Source organism: Pelophylax lessonae (assembly GCF_965119305.1).
Source record: "Pelophylax lessonae genome assembly, chromosome: 5".
NCBI classification, from domain to species: domain Eukaryota; kingdom Metazoa; phylum Chordata; class Amphibia; order Anura; family Ranidae; genus Pelophylax; species Pelophylax lessonae.
Window position 1 is genome coordinate 459,422,483 of NC_138772.1, and position 17,820 is coordinate 459,440,302.

The 17,820-nt window shown below is 40.9% G+C and overlaps 1 protein-coding gene across 1 annotated transcript in view; it reads right to left on the reverse strand.

Moving 5' to 3' along the window:
• Positions 1-17,820, reverse strand: part of ZNF704 (zinc finger protein 704) — a gene marked incomplete at both ends in the record, with an annotated part of 64,386 nt that overhangs the window by 10,531 nt on the left and 36,035 nt on the right. Inside the window, 5 exons of the mRNA XM_082257500.1 lie at positions 858-956; positions 3,055-3,319; positions 6,411-6,511; positions 13,293-13,522; positions 15,521-15,621. Coding sequence (XP_082113626.1) covers positions 858-956; positions 3,055-3,319; positions 6,411-6,511; positions 13,293-13,522; positions 15,521-15,621 — 796 coding nt within the window. The remainder of the gene's footprint in view (positions 1-857; positions 957-3,054; positions 3,320-6,410; positions 6,512-13,292; positions 13,523-15,520; positions 15,622-17,820) is intronic.

Here is a 17,820-nt window from a genome sequence, read left to right on the forward strand (position 1 = left end):
GCAACAAGGGTCGCTGGAAAGTATATCCAATTTCAATGTCCAACTTAAAAAAATAGAAAAGAAAGAAAAAGGGGAGGTATTTGGATCTATACAGCAGCCAGTTGGGGAATGCCACTTTGTAACTGACCTATATATAACAATTTTTTCTTGAATATTTTGCTTCCTATGTCTACAAACACGCATGCTTCTTTATCCAAATTGTCTTTTTTGTTTTTTAACAAAAATGCTTTGAATAAAATACCTGTTTTTATATAAATTTGTCTGGATTGCCTCCAAAATCGCACACAATGAGGTTTAAAATATTCTTTGATGACTTCCTCTCCAAATGACAGCTGTCAGACAGAACAGGAAGCGAGAGGAAATCTCCTTAACAAAGAAACAATCAGAACTTAAAAGACCTGACAGAGTTTCTGACCCTCTTACTATCCTAATTATTTGACTGCCGTTGGGCTTTAAGGTATTAACAGATAGAAGCTGACTGTAGTTGGGTCAGGAGACAGCTTCATTTCTGTGCTTTGTTGTAATTCTGTGTCTGATGTCTTCCGACAACTACAAGTTTTTGCCTGCTGTTACAATAGCCCATACTAAGACTTCTTTATTGCCATGTAATATGTGTGTTGTGCCCTTCCATTCGGAAGTGATATGCTTGTTTCAGTCATGCCATGGATTATATACATTGGATCTGTATATTGATTTTGTTTTTCTATGCTAATGTGAAATGAATAATTTCACTATACTTTCTTTTATTGTTTATTTTGCTTCCCCAGTGTTTCCACTATCTGTCTTGGATCTTCACCAGTGATGTGGTCTGCTCCACTCAATACTCCTTATGACTTCCTTCTATTATATTTACTCACTGAGGTGCCTTTGTAAGTAGTTTGAGGCAGGAGTCGAGGAACACTGAAGTTGTTGACATTACTTTGTCTTGAGTTTGGAATGTTCACTGAAGGAGTAGCCTAAAAGAAAACAAAAATATTCTATATAGTTATATACTTTAAATAGCAGGCCACCAAAGCTCTTTTGTAGACCATTCCAGGACTCTGAAAACCCAGTTTTTTTAGTCACTGACACTGTTTCCCTCCTTCCCTCCACACTTTATATCCCTTACTATTGGCTAGCAATGACCATCACAGTGATTAGCTATTATGAAGGCTTGAGAGGGTGGTGGGGCCAACAACTAAGAAGCACTTATGTTTTAGTAATCCTGGACTAATCTGCAAGAGATCTGAGATGGTGTACAGATATGGATAGGTGTTTCCTATTTATAGTACTGCAGAAATGTTTTGCCCCCACAAGTTTGCTTAATTCGTTTCTGGCTAATGCCACAGTGCTTTTGGAAGTTGCACTCATCCAGGAACTAGCCACCAGATGAAATGCAACTAATGAGGTTCTGTTTGAAATATATTATGGCACTTTTCCACTGCAAGTACTGGCTCGGCTCCACTTGGCCCGGTTTGGTTTTCCACTGCATGGTACCGCATGGTATGGTGTTGGAACAGTTCGGTACGGTTTGCTTTTCCACTAAAGTAGTACTAAAGTAAGTGGGTGGGATAACAACGATCCTCTGACCAATCAGTGGCAAGTAGTGACAAACAGTCAAGGCTGCATGCAAAGGATTGTGGAATATGGTACCGGTACGGCCCTCTTGGAACCACAACTGAGGTGATACTGTTTAAGGTACTGTTTAGAGAGCCATACCATTCGGTTCCATGTAGTGGAAAAGGGCCGCCGTACCGTACCGAACCATTCCTACACCATACCATGCGGTACCATGCAGTGGAAAAGCACAAAAGTGAGCCGAACCGTTCGGTTCCATGCAGTGGAAAAGCACCATTAGTGAGACCACCTAAATCTTTAAATTCAAATACCTAACTCATTATTGGGGCAATCATGACAACCATAAAAGATATTCCTTATCACATTGCATCCATACAAAAAGCACATCTATGGCTTTGTTATTATCAAGTTGTTAGTATCTTGCTGAGCTGTAAGGAGACTGTTGAACAAACCTTGAATGTTATCAGATGATGAGGTGGCCAAAAAGAACTTACCTCTATTTAGGTAGGCTGGTTTGAATTATTGACTGACAAGCGAACAATACAGAACAGATGTAAGACATATCTTTTTTTGTGACATCTTGTCCCATTTCAGACCCACCCATTACAACAGCTATAAGAACCAAATCAAAAGCATTGATCAATTACAACTAAGAACTCATTTGAGATTTTTGCTGTTCTAAATTCCCTCTCTTACTCATTTTCCAACAGTTCCCGACCTTCAGACTGAGCAGGCGTGCTTCTTCCTGGTTTCCCCATTCTCTTACGTGTCTTCAGCTTCAAACCAAAACAAAGAGAGGACACTGGGTCCTCCTTGTCCTTGAAGCCATCTCTTTGTGGTGATGAGTTTTGGCCTTTCCTTGTGATGGTGAACGCTCATATCCCGAATTCAGTGCAGTGTTGTTAAGCATGTCTTCCAGGACTGGGAATTAAAAACGAATGATGGACAATGTATAGGGTCAAACAGAAAATGGTAAAGTAAAAATGTATGGGACCTGTTAGAGCCAAAATAAAGGACTTGCCAATTAATGTATTCAGCTAATATTCTGTATATTGGTGGAGATGAATTATAATTGGTGGAGAACTAATTGATCATTTAAGAGCACACCATAAAACATTGAAATAAATGTCTTTAGTTACTAAATTCAAAATAAATAACTAAATGTAAAACACTTTATTTTTTTCCAGATGTAGTACAACTCTTACGCCATAGTATTTATCCATAGTATGGCGCCGCCATTTCTCTTCTTTTTGAAAATCCTGGCATTGTTTTCACATATCAGTGTTGTGGCAGGAGAAAAAAAAAGTTGTTCCACCATGATATACACAGTGGGAAAGTGAGTAAGCTCTTTCTAACACAGCAGGTAAGTGAGTGACAGTTCATAAATATATCCAGACCTGGATTTCACAATAAAACGTTTATCAGCATTATGAACCTTGCTATGTGGTAGGCAACAATAAATTTTCTTTACAGATATTAACTTACATCATGGTTTACCTGATAAGCATGATCTGAGCTCACTAAGTAATAGGTGTTTGGAGCTGATCTACTCAGACGGGTATTTAGCTTGGTCTCTGTCTTGGTACAAATGGTTTCATAACTTCCAGCACTAGGAAGGAGTACTGTAGACGGAGCTGATGCATAGGTCGGTGATACTTGAGACAGGCTGTACAATCCTTCACTGCCAGATTCATTGTTTAGTCTGATCTCTGTATAGTAGAAGTCTTCTTCACCATCACAGTCATCAGATTCTCCACTGCGGCTGAAGAAAGAAACATTGAAATAAGAATCTCAAAATTAGCTCTTTAAGTGAAAGCTTTGTAGTTCACATGAGTGTTTGAAAAATACAGTACAAAGACATGACTAGTAACACACACACCAGTGGTACTTCACCAATAAACTTCTGAACAAATAGGAATATAGTATTATAGAGCAGAGGTTCCTCTATATCAGTGATGGCGAACCTTGGCACCGCAGATGTTTTGGAACTACATTTCCCATGATGCTCATGCGCTCTGCAGTGTAGTAGAGCATCATGAGAAATGTAGTTCCAAAACATCTGGGGTGCCTAGGTTCGCCATCACTGCTCTATATGCTATGTGATACCACCATCTGCCAGCCCCTATGTCACTATAGGACATACTAATGACCTAGGAGCTGGTGAATAGAACCATGTCCACTGTATCTCTGCAACAGAGTGCAGATCAGCGGTGTGGGTAACAGGACAGGTAAGTAATAACCTTTACAGAGAGCCAGTTTTTAACCACTTTACCGCTATGTACCGGAGTACTACTGCGGCAAAGTGTCACGATCCCGTCTGACGACGTAGACCTACGTCACCAGACTCCTCCCCCTGTAGGCGGCGCTCGCGCGCCGCCGGAGACGCGCTCCCGCTGTTTTCATTCACAGCGGGAGTCGGGCAAGGGAAGGAGCGGCGGCGATCGCCGCTGCTCTGCCCCGATCGTCGGGGAATCCAGTTTGGAGATCCGCCCACCTGTGTAAACAGAGCGGGCGGATCTCCTCAGTGACAGGGAGTGACAGATCGGAGTGTTCAGCATAGCTGGACATCCGATCTGTCCCTGTCTCACACAGTCACCTCCCCCCCCACACATCAGTAAGCACCAGGCATACATTAACCCCTCCCTCTCCAATAAAATTAACCCCTTCCCTGCCAGTGTCATTTTTACAGTAACAGTGCATATTTATAGCACTGATTACTGCAGTAATGTCACTGGTACCCCCAAAAGTGTCAAAAATGTCAGTCAAGGGTCCGATCTGTCCGCCGCAATGTCGCAGTCCCGCAAAAAAAAATCGCAGATCTCCGCTATTACTCGTTTAAAAAAAAACACCAAAAATGACATAAATCTTTCCCTTTGTTAGTAAACGCAATAACTTTTGCGCAAACCAATCAAAATACGCTTATTGCGATTTTTTTTTCACCAAACATGGGTAGCAGAAAACAAATTGGCCAAAATTTTTTAACCACTTAAGCCCCGGAAGATTTTACCCCCATTCCGACCAGGGGGTATTTTGCGATTCGGCACTGCGTGAATTTAACGCACAATTGCGCGGTCGTGCGACGCTGTACCTAAACGAATTTGACGTCCTTTTTTTCCCACAAACAGAGCTTTCTTTTGGTGGTATTTGATCACCTGTGCGATTTTTTGATCACGCGCTATAAACAAAAAAAGAGCGTCAATTTTGCAAAAATAGCAATATTTTTCACATTTTTTTATATGAAATTCCCCCCAAAAAAAATGTAAAAATCAAAATTTTTAAAAATTTTCGGCCAATTTATTTTATGCTACCTATGTTTGGTAAAAAAAATCGCAAAAAGCGTATTTTGATTGGTTTGCGCAAAAGTTATCGCGTTTACTAACAAAGGGAAAGATTTTTGTCATTTTTGTTGTTTTTTTTTTTAACGCGTAATGGCGGCGATCTGCGATTTTTTTTGCGGTACTGCGACATTGCGGCGGACAGATCGGACCCTTGACTGACATTTTTGACACTTTTGGGGTTACCAGTGACATTTCTACAGTAATCAGTGCTATATATATGCACTGTTACTGTAAAAATACACTGGTAGTGAAGGGGTTAACTTTATTTGGAAGGGAGGGGCTGTGTGTGTCCCTAGGGGCGTGGTTTCTACTGTGATTGGCTGTGGCTCTAGCTGTAAAGACACTGATCAACGGATCTACATACCAGATCCGTTTTATCAGTGTCTTTGCAGCGAAGAGAATGACAGGCAGTTTGTTTACACAAGCTGCCTGACATTCTCCCTCTCCCCCGCCGATCGCCGAGTGACCGGCGGACATCGGGTCCGCTGGTCACACGCGCGGGGGGGTCCGTGACCACGCGGGAGCGGGAGCGCGCCCCGGGGGGCGCGCGCTCGCTCCCTAGACCCTCACAAGCAAGCAACGTAGCCCTACGTTAGTTTGCCTGTGAGGGGCTGACCGCCGACGTAGATAGTCGTGCGGCGGTCGGCAAGTGGTTAAAAAAGTTGGTTTTTACATCTTTTTTGGGGGGAATTTCATATAAAAAAATGTTAAAAATATTGTTTTATTTTTTCAAAATAAACACTCTTTTTTTGTTTATAGCGCAAAAAGTAAAAATCGCACAGGTGATCAAATACCACCAAAAGAAAGCTCTGTTTGTGGGAAAAAAAGGACGTAAATTTCGTTTGGGTACGGCGTTGCATGACCGTGCAATTGTCAGTTAAAGTCGCACAGCGCCGAATCGCAAAAAGTGGCCCAGACGTAAGACAGCAAAATGCTCTAGTGGTAAAGTGGTTAAAATGCATCCACCAAATTCATCCAACAAATTAAAACATATACACATAGCTAATATAAAATAAAAATACAGTAATTTTTCAATATATATGTAATCAATGAGATTTGGTAAAACAAATGAACATTTTAGCTATGTGAGCAGAATAATTTACTGTAGATAATGCTTTATATCTGTCCATTTCCAGAGATTCCAGAGATATAATCACTTTTTTAGCTCAGAGCAGTACACAAGAACACCAGAACTGCAATCACCCTAGCATTGTGAACATATCCCATTACCTTGCACCTGTTAATGGAAAGATTGGCTTTAGAGACTGATTTGTGTGGTTTCTGTACTGCATCTTCTCTTGGTATTACCAAGAGATCAGAAGGTAGAGTAGGGCTTAGAATCATTAGACTTATTTCACTAAGCTGCCAAGATCACAATTTGCCATAAGGACCGTTATTTTCAGCAATGAGGACAAATGAGATCCTAAAATAACAGTTGCACAGATGAAAATACCAGATGAGTTATAGCTAAGCAATTTCAACACATAGGCTACCGCAAGTACTGTAATAGGTTACCCCAGGTGAATGGTCCGAATGTGTTTCTTGATCCCAGCAGCAGTGCTTAGAATTTTCCCACACTTTTTCCACAGACATTTGAACATCACTTTCATAGAGTTCTATGAATAAACAGGACACATTTTAGAGATTCTTTACAAACATATGAATAATATAAAAAGATAGAAATGTTTTAGAGCACGCTCACACTTATACATTTTAATGGCTATTAATATAGATTCACAGAACTGTCATTGTTTATATTGGTGCTAGTGCAGTGAGTTGATGTGCTTTGGCGAAAAAGTTCTAGTCCTCATGTTGTCATGCCTTATAGGAGCTTTTGAGTAGAATGGCAGTGTGCGCCAACGTATGACAACCTATCTGCCCCCCAAAAAAAAAACTGAAAGCCGACCGCCGGCTCTAAAAAATGGTACTGGGACGATGCCTCTAGCTATAGGCATCACCCCGGTATAACCATTTCTCTGAGCTGACGTAGGGCTATGTCGATTCGCGGGAAGCGGTTAAATGCTACTTCTTTATTCTAATTTTATCAGTGTAAAGTACTGATACAAGCGTTGCTGTTTCCTTACTGCCCTACATGTGGCTTTTTTTGATATGCGTTTGCCCTTCCAGTGCTCCTTGCTGTTAAGACCAGTTATAGGTGGGGAAGTGACCATTTTTTGCATTGTTTTTATATTGGACAGGCAACGCACTGACACATTTTCTGCCATTGTGCAACGTGCTGGGTGTTCAGTGTGATCCTGCACCTTTAACCACTTAAGCCCCGGAAGATTTTACCCCCATTCCGACCAGGGTTTTTTTTGCGATTTTTTACTGTGTGACTTTAATGGACAATTGCGCGGTCGTGCGACGCTGTACCTAAACGAATTTCACGTCCTTTTTTTCCCACAAACAGAGCTTTCTTTTGGTGGTATTTGATTACCTGTGTGAGCGTAAATTTTGCAAAAATAACAATATTTTTCACATTTTTTTATATGAAATTCCCAAACAAAAAATGTAAAAATCAACATTTTTTAACATTTGCGGCCAATTTGTTTTATGCTACATATGTAAAAAAAAATTGCAAAAAGCGTATTTTGATTGGTTTGCGCAAAAGTTATCGCGTTTACTAACAAAGGGAAAGATTTGACTGCGACATTGCGGCGGACAGATCGGACCCTTGACTCACATTTTTGACACTTTTGGGGTTACCAGTGACATTACTGCAGTAATCAGTGCTAAAAATATGCACTGTTTCTGTACAAATGACACTGGCAGGGAAGGGGTTAACTGTATTGGAGAGGGAGGGGTTAAGTATGTCCTAGGGGCGTGTTTCTAACTGTAGTGGGACATTCCTATTGTAAAAACAGAGATCAACGGTTCTACATAGTAGAACCGTCTGATCTCCATTTTTACACAGGGGAGAATGACAGGCGGCTTGTTTACATAAGCCGCCCGCCTTTCTCCCGCTGTACCGATGATCGTAGTGTGACTGCTCCGTGAACGAGCCATGGCGGGGGCGCGCTCGCCCGCTATTGGCTCACAAACCGGTCACAGGCTAGTGGCTCACACAGTCCGGTCCGTGAGGCAGACTCCGTTTATCTCAGCCAGGGATCAATCCGCCGATCCCCTGCTGAGCAGGAGGATGGTAGCTCTGTCTCCGCGCTGTGTGCGGAGACAGACCTGTCAGGTCCCCATTCATCTCTATGGGGGAATCGGATGAGAATCTGTCCGTTCTCATCCGATCCGATCTACCAGACGGATAGAAAATAGGGTTTCCATCCATCCGGTATTGACGGATCGTATCGGATGGCAGCGGACATGTCTCCGCTGACATCCTATGCCCCATAGAGATGCATGGGGCATCCGTTCAGATCCACCTGAAAAATGGACAGGCGGATCTGAACGGACTCCCTGTGTGAAAGGGGCCTAAAGGTAGAGTTAGGGTCTGCAGATATCAGGGTGCCTTCCCGGGGGGCCTGCAGCTTATGCATATATTTTCAAATGTGTGCAACTAAACCCCTGTTTTTAATGCATTCATTTGGTTGGTCGCAGGCTGGTTGGTAAGTAATGACTGGAAACTCCTTGGCTTTTTGACATGTAACCCTTTAGCAGTATATAGCAACTGCTCTAAGTGGGTAAATTATTATTTTTTTAACTAAACATTCCATGTTTATTTCATTAAACATAAACTGATTTATTCATTCATGTATTCAATTTGTGGCCTCTTAGCCCCAGACAGCTGCAGGGGTGGCACACTTGTAGTTGCAAATCTGGGTTCGGGCGTTAAGTGTGTTTTACTTTCTGCAATAAAGGGTTAATTGAATTCTAAAATGTGTCAAAAGCAGGCTATGTTTGTGGGGAGCATTGTGTAGTGGCATGGTAAAAAGCTCACATTAGCATTCCACAGGCAATGCAGTGTGACATATAACACCTGTACATACATTAAAGAACATTCAACTCATAAAGCAGTGTGCGCTGACACCAATGTGGAGGATAGGGTGATCTCAGAATGATAAATGGATTGTGCTTCATCAATTCGACCTTGGGATATCACATTTTTGAAAAGTAGAATTATTAGGGAAGGCTCTAAGAATTTAAAGTTTTTAAGATCTGAATAATAAACAGCCTGGCAACGTAACCCAATATTTCTTACAGTCAAATTAAAGGCTTACCTACCCTAACACATACAAAGTGGTGCAATTATAACACCTATCACTCTCATCATTTTACAGTCCTTTAATTTAATGTGGTATTAAACCCGGGAGCAAACATTTATTTAATTGCAGCTTACCAATACTTAGATGTGATGGCTGCGCTAGTTTTTTTTTTTTTTTAGGCTTTCCTTTTATTGATTTTCACCTGATGATCTGGCCAGTAAGTCTGTTAGTTACTTGTTAAGACAAACCATTTACCACTGACAGTGGTGCTTGATCAGTTTTTTTTTTTTAATTTATGTAAAACCTTTATTCCAAAAGAAAAAAAAAATACATTTGCTGTGACTGCTTGTGTAACTGCATTGTGAGCTGGAGTTTGGCGTCAAATTGTGTTAAGTGTATCTAAATCTGATATTCCATCTAACACTCCCTTCCCATGCAGTGTTTTCATTATCCAGCAGCATGGTTTAGCCCCACTCCACTTTACTACACCAAGCTGTAAAGATACCTGTTCCCAGGGCCGGGGTGGGCAGGAGGGGCATTTGCCCTGGCACTGTGGTATCATGAGAGGTGGAGGGGCACTGCAAGGACATGGGAGGGGATTTGTGCTGGGAGGAAGAATTTAGGGGTAATAATTGCTCTGGAGGGGGGGGGGGTTGTGCTATTAGGAGGGATTTGCGCCATGTGGGTGGGTGGGGGGTAATAAGTGCTGGGAGAGGGGATTTAGTGTGGGGGGATGTGTACTGGGAGGGGGCATTTGAGGGGTAGAAGATTTGTGGAGTGGAGTGATTTTTTTTGGGGGGGGGGGGGGGAATCGATTTGTGTGTGTGTGTGGGGGGGGGGGGGGTATATGTGCAGAGAGAGTGGATGTGAGCTGGGAGGGGTGATGGATGGGGGTCAGAAATTTGTGCTGGGAGGGGGGATTTAAGCAGGGGGTGGATTTGTCCTGGGAGGAGGGGGAATTTATGCTTAGGGGGTAAGCATGCAGATTAGGACAAAAAACCGTACCACTGGTCGCAACTCTGCATGCATTATTTATGCATTCTACACAAGAATGGTTTGATGTGATACAAACTTTCAATAAACTGTGGTTTGGAATTTTATTATATTTTGTAAATAAAATGTAAATTTTAAAGAATACACCTTTTTGGTTTTCTAAATTAATTAGGTAATTGCCAGTATAGTCCCAAAAAGAGAGGGTTTCACTTGTCGCAATTAGTTAGGGATGAGGGCAAATCTTACCCCCTCTAAGTGGTAAACAATACAAAGCATGCAGATTAGTGCTCACTTTTTGGGGGGGGGGGAGGGGGATTGCTGACAAATATTGCTTTTCCGACACTGCATGTCCCACATGATATGGAGCCTCCATGTACAGAAGTGGCAACTGTGTCCCCAGGCCAGGGGGAGGAGCCTGTGGAGAGGCATGAGTTTTCTGGGATGCCCCTAAGGTTGCTGCCAGGAGCCTGTGGAATCTGTGGCTCACATGCACCACTGTATTGTCTGAGAGGGGTGCTGCCAGAAGCTCCCCATTCCCTGGGAGACCTGACATCCTCCATACATGAAAGCTGAGGAAGATGATGATGGGGATGAGTCTACCAGCACAAAGAAGGAGCACCCAGGTCCCCTATAGTCCCCAGGAACATGGACTGAACAGGCAGCAGAAACAGTTGTCGGGCCTGCAATGGTGCATAATCCATCAAGTCCGGGAGCTCCATGAATTAGAGTTCCTTTACTTTCTGGCGGTCTTCTAGTTATAGGATTACAGCAGCAACATATGATAAACAGTCTGCTCCTTTTTTTTTGCCAGTTTTAGATATGTTCATCCTCTGTAGTATAAAGACTTCTGCTAATTCTATACAGTATGCTTAAGATTGTTTATGTTTCTTAATGTGATTTTGCCTACTGCGAGAGAACCTCTCTTTAAAGTATGTTCCACTGAACATAGGCTTAAATTTTGACCTGATTTTGTCTTGATGTCATCATGATGATTATATTAACACGCTTTTTTTCCACATTATGGTGATAACTGCTATAAATATATATATATGTGTGTGTATAATATACTGTATATATTATTAGTAGCAGACCTAAGTATAGCACCAGATCTACTATATAGATTAGCTCTAACAGTTTACTTCCCCTACTGGTCTCAGGATGCATTCTTGATGTATATATTGATAATTTTATACATACAAAGAATTCTGGCTATCTTTGCTTTATAACTGCTATTCGTATAAGGGGAATTATGTGTACAGATTTAAGTGTAGTGACATGCTATTGTTTAACACCCGGCTAACTATATTGGCAGGCTTGGTAGCCTTTGGATTGCCCACTCAGCCACTTTTTCGTAAAGTACAAAGAAGCGAGATACTTGGCATTGACATCTTGCTGCTGAGTGATTCTGAGTCGCTAGCAACTGCCTATGTGTTTTTTATAATTTTTTACATGTTTGTTTGCATTCTTTCTTGGAATAAACCTACTACACTATGAGACTTCTTCTATGCTCTGGATGAGCTTATTTATTCCCAGTTGAATCCTGGCTTGAACCCTGGATGGAAGTGATCCACTGCGATGCCTTCACAGAGATCTTTAAATGTGTTTGAGGCGCCAACGCTGCTGTTATGGCAGCCATTAAGTCCAGCGAGTTTGCAATCTTTCTGTTGATGGTGGTTCATCTGGTTGGACACGATTGCTTTACTCCTCACTGGAATGGTTACCTGTGCCATCGACTATTATTGGTTTTTTGAACTATCTGCTATAGACAATTTTTTTCCTAATAAAGTCAATTTGATTGATATTCTACTTATTTTTTGAATAATCTGCTATTTTTTGTTTGTATTTGTGGGCGCTACACTTTCTTAATATTTATGTTATAAGTTGACTATACTACCTCTGTGTTACATTTTATTAGATTTTAATTAACAGACAGCGTAATATTTTTATATTTTATTTATAGGACAACCTGGTAACACTTGTGCTACTGGCACTTGGATTCTCATAACTACATTTGCTGCACTGTTTAAGCATGATGCCAGGGATAGGGACATTGATACCTTGTCTTTTTTGAGTTTGCAAAATTTAAACCATGCTATTATACCTTCGGTTATGGTATACTGTTTGCAGATAAAAAGCATTTATTAATATTTTTTTTTTTAAGGAGGTTGTAAAGCATTGCACCTGCGATCATCAGATCACAGGTGCAATCTCAGGCTCCTGAAGACTGTCAATGTTTCTATCTGCTCGTACCTCATATGGGTAGGCAGTTACATAATGACAGGAAGACTCAATGAACTACCTAGACCGCTCACTGCATTACCATTCTTTATACAGCTGTGTGCTATAAACAATGAATCTGTACAATGCGGAAGAGATTTAAAAGTGGTTTTGTTGCTGCTGTGTCCCAGTGGAAGAGATTTTCTTATTTGGCAAGAGAGGAAATTAGGGGAAATCTCCCCAAAAAAGGAAAAGAAAGAAAAATGAGGGGGGATTGTCCATACATTCACTGTAGTGTCACTTTTAACTGATAATACTGTATATTAGAGTACATTGATTCAATAAAAGTTTGACCTTAATAATTTGCTGTTAAAGGAAAGTGTAAAAATAATGGGGAAATATAATATAAAAATAATGGGGAAAAGTATACTTTAAAAAAATATAGGCGAAAAGTATAAAAAATATAAAAATTATGGTATCTATAATACTAGGGCAAAACTAAAAATATATGACTGTGAAAGACTGATTATACTTGCAATCAACATCAATCGGGAGGAAAAACAAATGTTCAACCAAAACAGAAAAACAAAAAACTTGCACCCTTAAAATCCCAAACCCTCAGTTGACAAAGGCAAAATACCTTCATTAAGCATTATCCAATTTAACAGGAAAAAAAAATCCTTCCTTACTACTTAAAGTAATCAAACATTCTCCTGATTAACATTCTGCAGTATTAGTTATTATAAATATTAATAGCCAGGTATAGTTTGTGCATTTAAAAACAAATCAAGCAATCTACTGAGTTGGCTAAAACCATCTTATGTGGAAGACTATCCTATATTTTTACATGTCCTAATATACTATAAACTACTATAGAACCCATGCTGCTTAACAGAAAGAAAGAGATATGGCTCATTCTTCATTTAAAAGGCTCATTCTCCATTTAATGGCTCATTCTCTATGTAAGGAGCTACGTTTTTTTTCAAATATTCTAAATAAAATAAATTATTAAAAATCACACAGTTAGGCTGACCTTTCTTTTTCTTGGGACAGGATCTTCAAACAGTAGGTTGCCAGTGTCAGTATCGTCAGTGTTGTCGTCTGGATGAGCTGTACATCGGAATTGTCTGAAGTTGTCTGCAAATAAAGGGGGTGATGGAGTTGATGGATTGGAATGGTCACTTGTGTTACTCCAGCTCCAGTAACCACTGCTTTCATGGCTGGATGGTGCACACCCCGTCTCTTTCCAAGATCCATTCACATCTGCCAATAGAAGGGTCACAGTATATATGCATGCTTACTGGAGAGGAGGATGTCCACTGGAAAGCTGAACTTTCTAAAACTAAAAAAAAGAACTGCTACCAGGAAGATTTTTTTTTTACATACAGAAGAGACCTAACGTCCCATTAGCAGTGAAAGCTTCTGACCTTCCTGTTTGCAATTTTTTCCGCGTACACTGAGCTGCTGCATCTGCCAACTGCCGGGTTTTATTAACTCCTGTGCCCACACGGATGTCAAATTGGGAGCAGCGGCTGTGAATGTGCAGCTGCTGCCTCCCAATTTGCATAAATGGGAGTGGCTGAATGCTGATGCATGGAACACCTGTGCACTCCATGCAGGCAAAACACGGCCCTCATATAGATATACACTAAGGGCCTATGCACACAGGACACAGAAACACGTCTAAGGTACAGGGCCATCTTTAACCAGCACAGAGATGCACAGGTGTTGCGTGCATCCCCTGGCAGCGTCCCACAGATTTGCATTGGGTAACATGGCTATATGGACACAGCCGCTGTGTTCCAATATATCTTGCAAGAAGACCTATTCGTACACCGTGTTTGTCTCTCAATAGAAAAAAATGGGAAGCAATACCTGTGGATCCCCACGCCGGTAAAAGATGGCCCTGCTCCAAAGGGCGCAGACATGCATCTACAGTATGTGAATGGACACTTACAGTCAGTACTCCCATGTGATTGAGGCTTTAGAAATGAAGCTAATACAGATACAGCAGTCACTGTATATTTACATCACAACTGAAGTACAGTATTATTACGCATGTTTCCTGAGTAGCCATTGTTGATTAATTTGAAAATTATGAAGGGTAAGTTCTCCATTTGCTTAGTAACTAGGCCACAGAAGGGTCCTATATTTTGTATCCAGCATATACTGTACATTCTCATATACTTGTCACAGCTGTATTGTATAACTCCATCTGAGGTTTCACTTAGGGGCAATCCCTGTAATTCATAAAGATGTCTCTTCTAAAATTGGTGCAGCATACGCCAAATTCATGTACCTTTCTAGAACTTGAACTTGAATTTGGCGTATTTTTTGGATTGCATATGAGACCCTTTTGCAAAATGTCTGCACCAGTTTCTCTCTGTACACCAAAAGAGAGTTGGTCTTCATTAACGCCACTTTTGTAAGATACAAACTGTTGGTAATTTATTTTGAATTTGATGCACCACAATGTAAAAGTGGCACCTTTTAGAACTACCTGAATTTGGTGCACAAGTCCATGTTAGAAGCAAAACTTTCACAGATTCTATATGAATTTGGGGCAATATATCAACAAAAGGGGTTAATGCCAGAAAGGTGGCGCAGCAGCTTTATTGAATTCCCTCCAGTGTGTCCTAAAGGACACTAAAAAAAGTTCTATTGTGTTCTCTCTTTAGAAAATCCAGCGTGTTATATTAGTAGTATAGTCAAAAAAAAAAAATACATACAAAAAAAAAGTTTAAAAATGTAAAATAAAATAGACCCAAAACCATTATGGAGTCCCCTTAAATGGCAGTAAGCGCTATGATACGGTTTTAGACACATCATCCAAAACCGGGACACCTAAAGACAGGCAAAAAATCCATACATTGTCAAGTAAATATAAATTGTCAAAATAAATGCTGTGCCTACATACACAGGTTTGTAATGCCTGTGATAAAGAAGTATTTACATGTATACGTAGTTGTGTGATCACTCGGTATTATGAGCCTGCGCTGGTTTCTGATTGTTCAGTAAGGGAATTACCCTTCATGGCACCTTGATCACTACATGTGGCTTTCAAATAGGTTTGAAAATTATGCATGTTATCAGCAGTTTATAATAAGATCGCATTTATTGTTGGGATTATTGGTAGCAAGCACTTTCTTTGCTTTTTTTGCACATGTATCTCCCTAGTTAGTCTAAAATTAAAAAAGAGCTTATTTTCTTTTCGTTATATAACGGAGGAGAGTAATATGCTCTTCTGTACACATTACATACCAGTATGCCGAACTGAAGGACTCTGAACCAAGGGACTTGTGGACAAACTGGTCAGTACCATTGCAGCTGTCACTTTATCCATGTCTATCTCTTCATATTTCCTAGAACACAGAGGAACATTTATTACTAGCATCATACAGCCTACATCCAGCAATGCTGACTCAACAATTTAAACTAAAATAACCATCAAGCATAAACCATACTTGGGGATAGAGTTACAAATTGACTTTAGCTAAAGTGTTCCTTCCTTGCTGCTGCCATCTTCAGCACAGCCAAAGGATGGTTCTGTATGAGGCAAAGGCTATGATCAGCAGATAATGAGTTCCTCACCCTCACACAGAACCCACCCTGGGCCGGGGTGAAAAAGGCAACCAGCAGCAGGGAGTGTGCGCCAGTGAAAAGCTACTTACAGTATCTCAAAAAAGTGAGTACACCCCTCACATTTTTGTAAATATTTTATTATATCTTTTCATGTGACAACACTAAAGAAATGGCACTTTGCTACAATGTAAAGTAGTGAGTGTACAGATTGTATAACAGTGTAACTTTGCTGTCCCCTTAAAATAACTCAACACACAGCCTTTAATGTCTAAACCGCTGGCAACAAAAGTGAGTACACCCCTAAGTCAAAAAGTCCAAATCGGCCCCAAAGTGTCACAATTTTGTGTGGCCACCATTATTTTCCAACACTGCCTTAACTCTCTTGGGCATGGAGATCACCAGAGCTTCACAGGTTTCTACTGGAGTCCTCTTCCACTCCTTCATGACAGAGCTGGTGGAAGTTAGAGACCTTGCGCTCCTCCACCATCCGTTTGAGGATGCCCCACAGATGCTCAATAGGGTTTAGGTCAAGAAACATGCTTGGACAGTCCATAACCTTTACCCTCACCTTCTTTAGCAAGGCAGTAGTTGTCTTGGAGGTGTGTTTGGGGTCATTATCATGTTGAAATTATAGTGTTTGATGTGAAAAATTATAACAAGGTACCAACATCCCAATTGAATATCAAATCTGGGTAGGAAAAAGAACCTACCAAAAGAGTAGGTGGTGGCTCAAGGTGTCTAAACCACCATCCAAAGAGGATGAACGAAAGACAGGAAAAAGTGAAAAAGGAAAAACAAATAAGACAAAAAACAAGAGAACAGGGAGGGAGGGAAGAAGGCAGAAAGGAAAAAAGGAAAAAAGGGAAATTAGGGAGGAAAGGGAAAAGGTGTGAGAAGGAAAGTATGTAGGAGAGGGCTGGTGGGATTTTAAGGGTACCGTAAAGCACAAAATAACAACAGTAGTAAAATCAAGTTATTTATTATAACATTTTAAAAAAAAGTGGGAAGACACATACAGTACATAGTGAAATACATGAAGTCCATTACAAAGGTACATAAGGTAGGCAACCAGTACTATATAACTCATCCGATGTACAAGACTTCGGAGATTAACCCAACATGTTTCGCAGCCTACTGGGGGCTGCTTCTTCAGGGGTCTGTGTCATAATATACATTTATAAGCCTTTATGACCTGTATAATAAAATAACAATTAGTAAAGCAAACAGACATGTGGTTATATATGATAAAAACATAACGGTCCGACATGCAAATGTGGCCCCTATATATACCATGCACAGTGCTCCACCACAGAAGGTCACCCGATAGCACACCAAGGAGAGGGAGGGTCTGCAACCCCCACATAACGTCTTACCCACGGATGTGGAGGAGAAATAAGACAGGGACACCCAAAGAACGTGTAGTTCATGAACCGGAAAGACATCCGTACAATGCCAGTTAAGTTCAAAAAGTTAGAGGAAAAGCCAGAGAAATCCCCAGGGTAACATCCAGAGAATGTGTAAGAAAGAGGTGGGAAACCTATTAGGAATTATTTACCTGAATGGTACTAAACATCCAATATGTTAAATAATATGAGACCCAATTAAGGGACTACATAAACTGGAACCCAAAGGTCCCTATCTCTAAAAAAGAGAAAGATAGAGAGTTTTTAGAGACCATATGGTCGCAGGAAAAAAATGTCATCAGGAAAAGAATATGGGGGGGAGACAGGGGGGGAAGAAAAGGGAAAGGGGGGAAGGGGGGGGAAGGGGAAAGGGGTGGGTGGGGATGGGGAAGAAGGGGAAGGGAGAATGGGGGAAACAAAGGCTACCTCAGAGAGATAAAAAATAGGTGATATTGAGAGGCCAGTAGTAGAAAGCAGCTAGGAATATGTATGGTATGATCGGCAATTCATAATAAAAAAGCCAATTCTCAGGCAAGCCTGTGGAGACTCCAAAGTGGCGTCCAGGCAGCAGTGCCA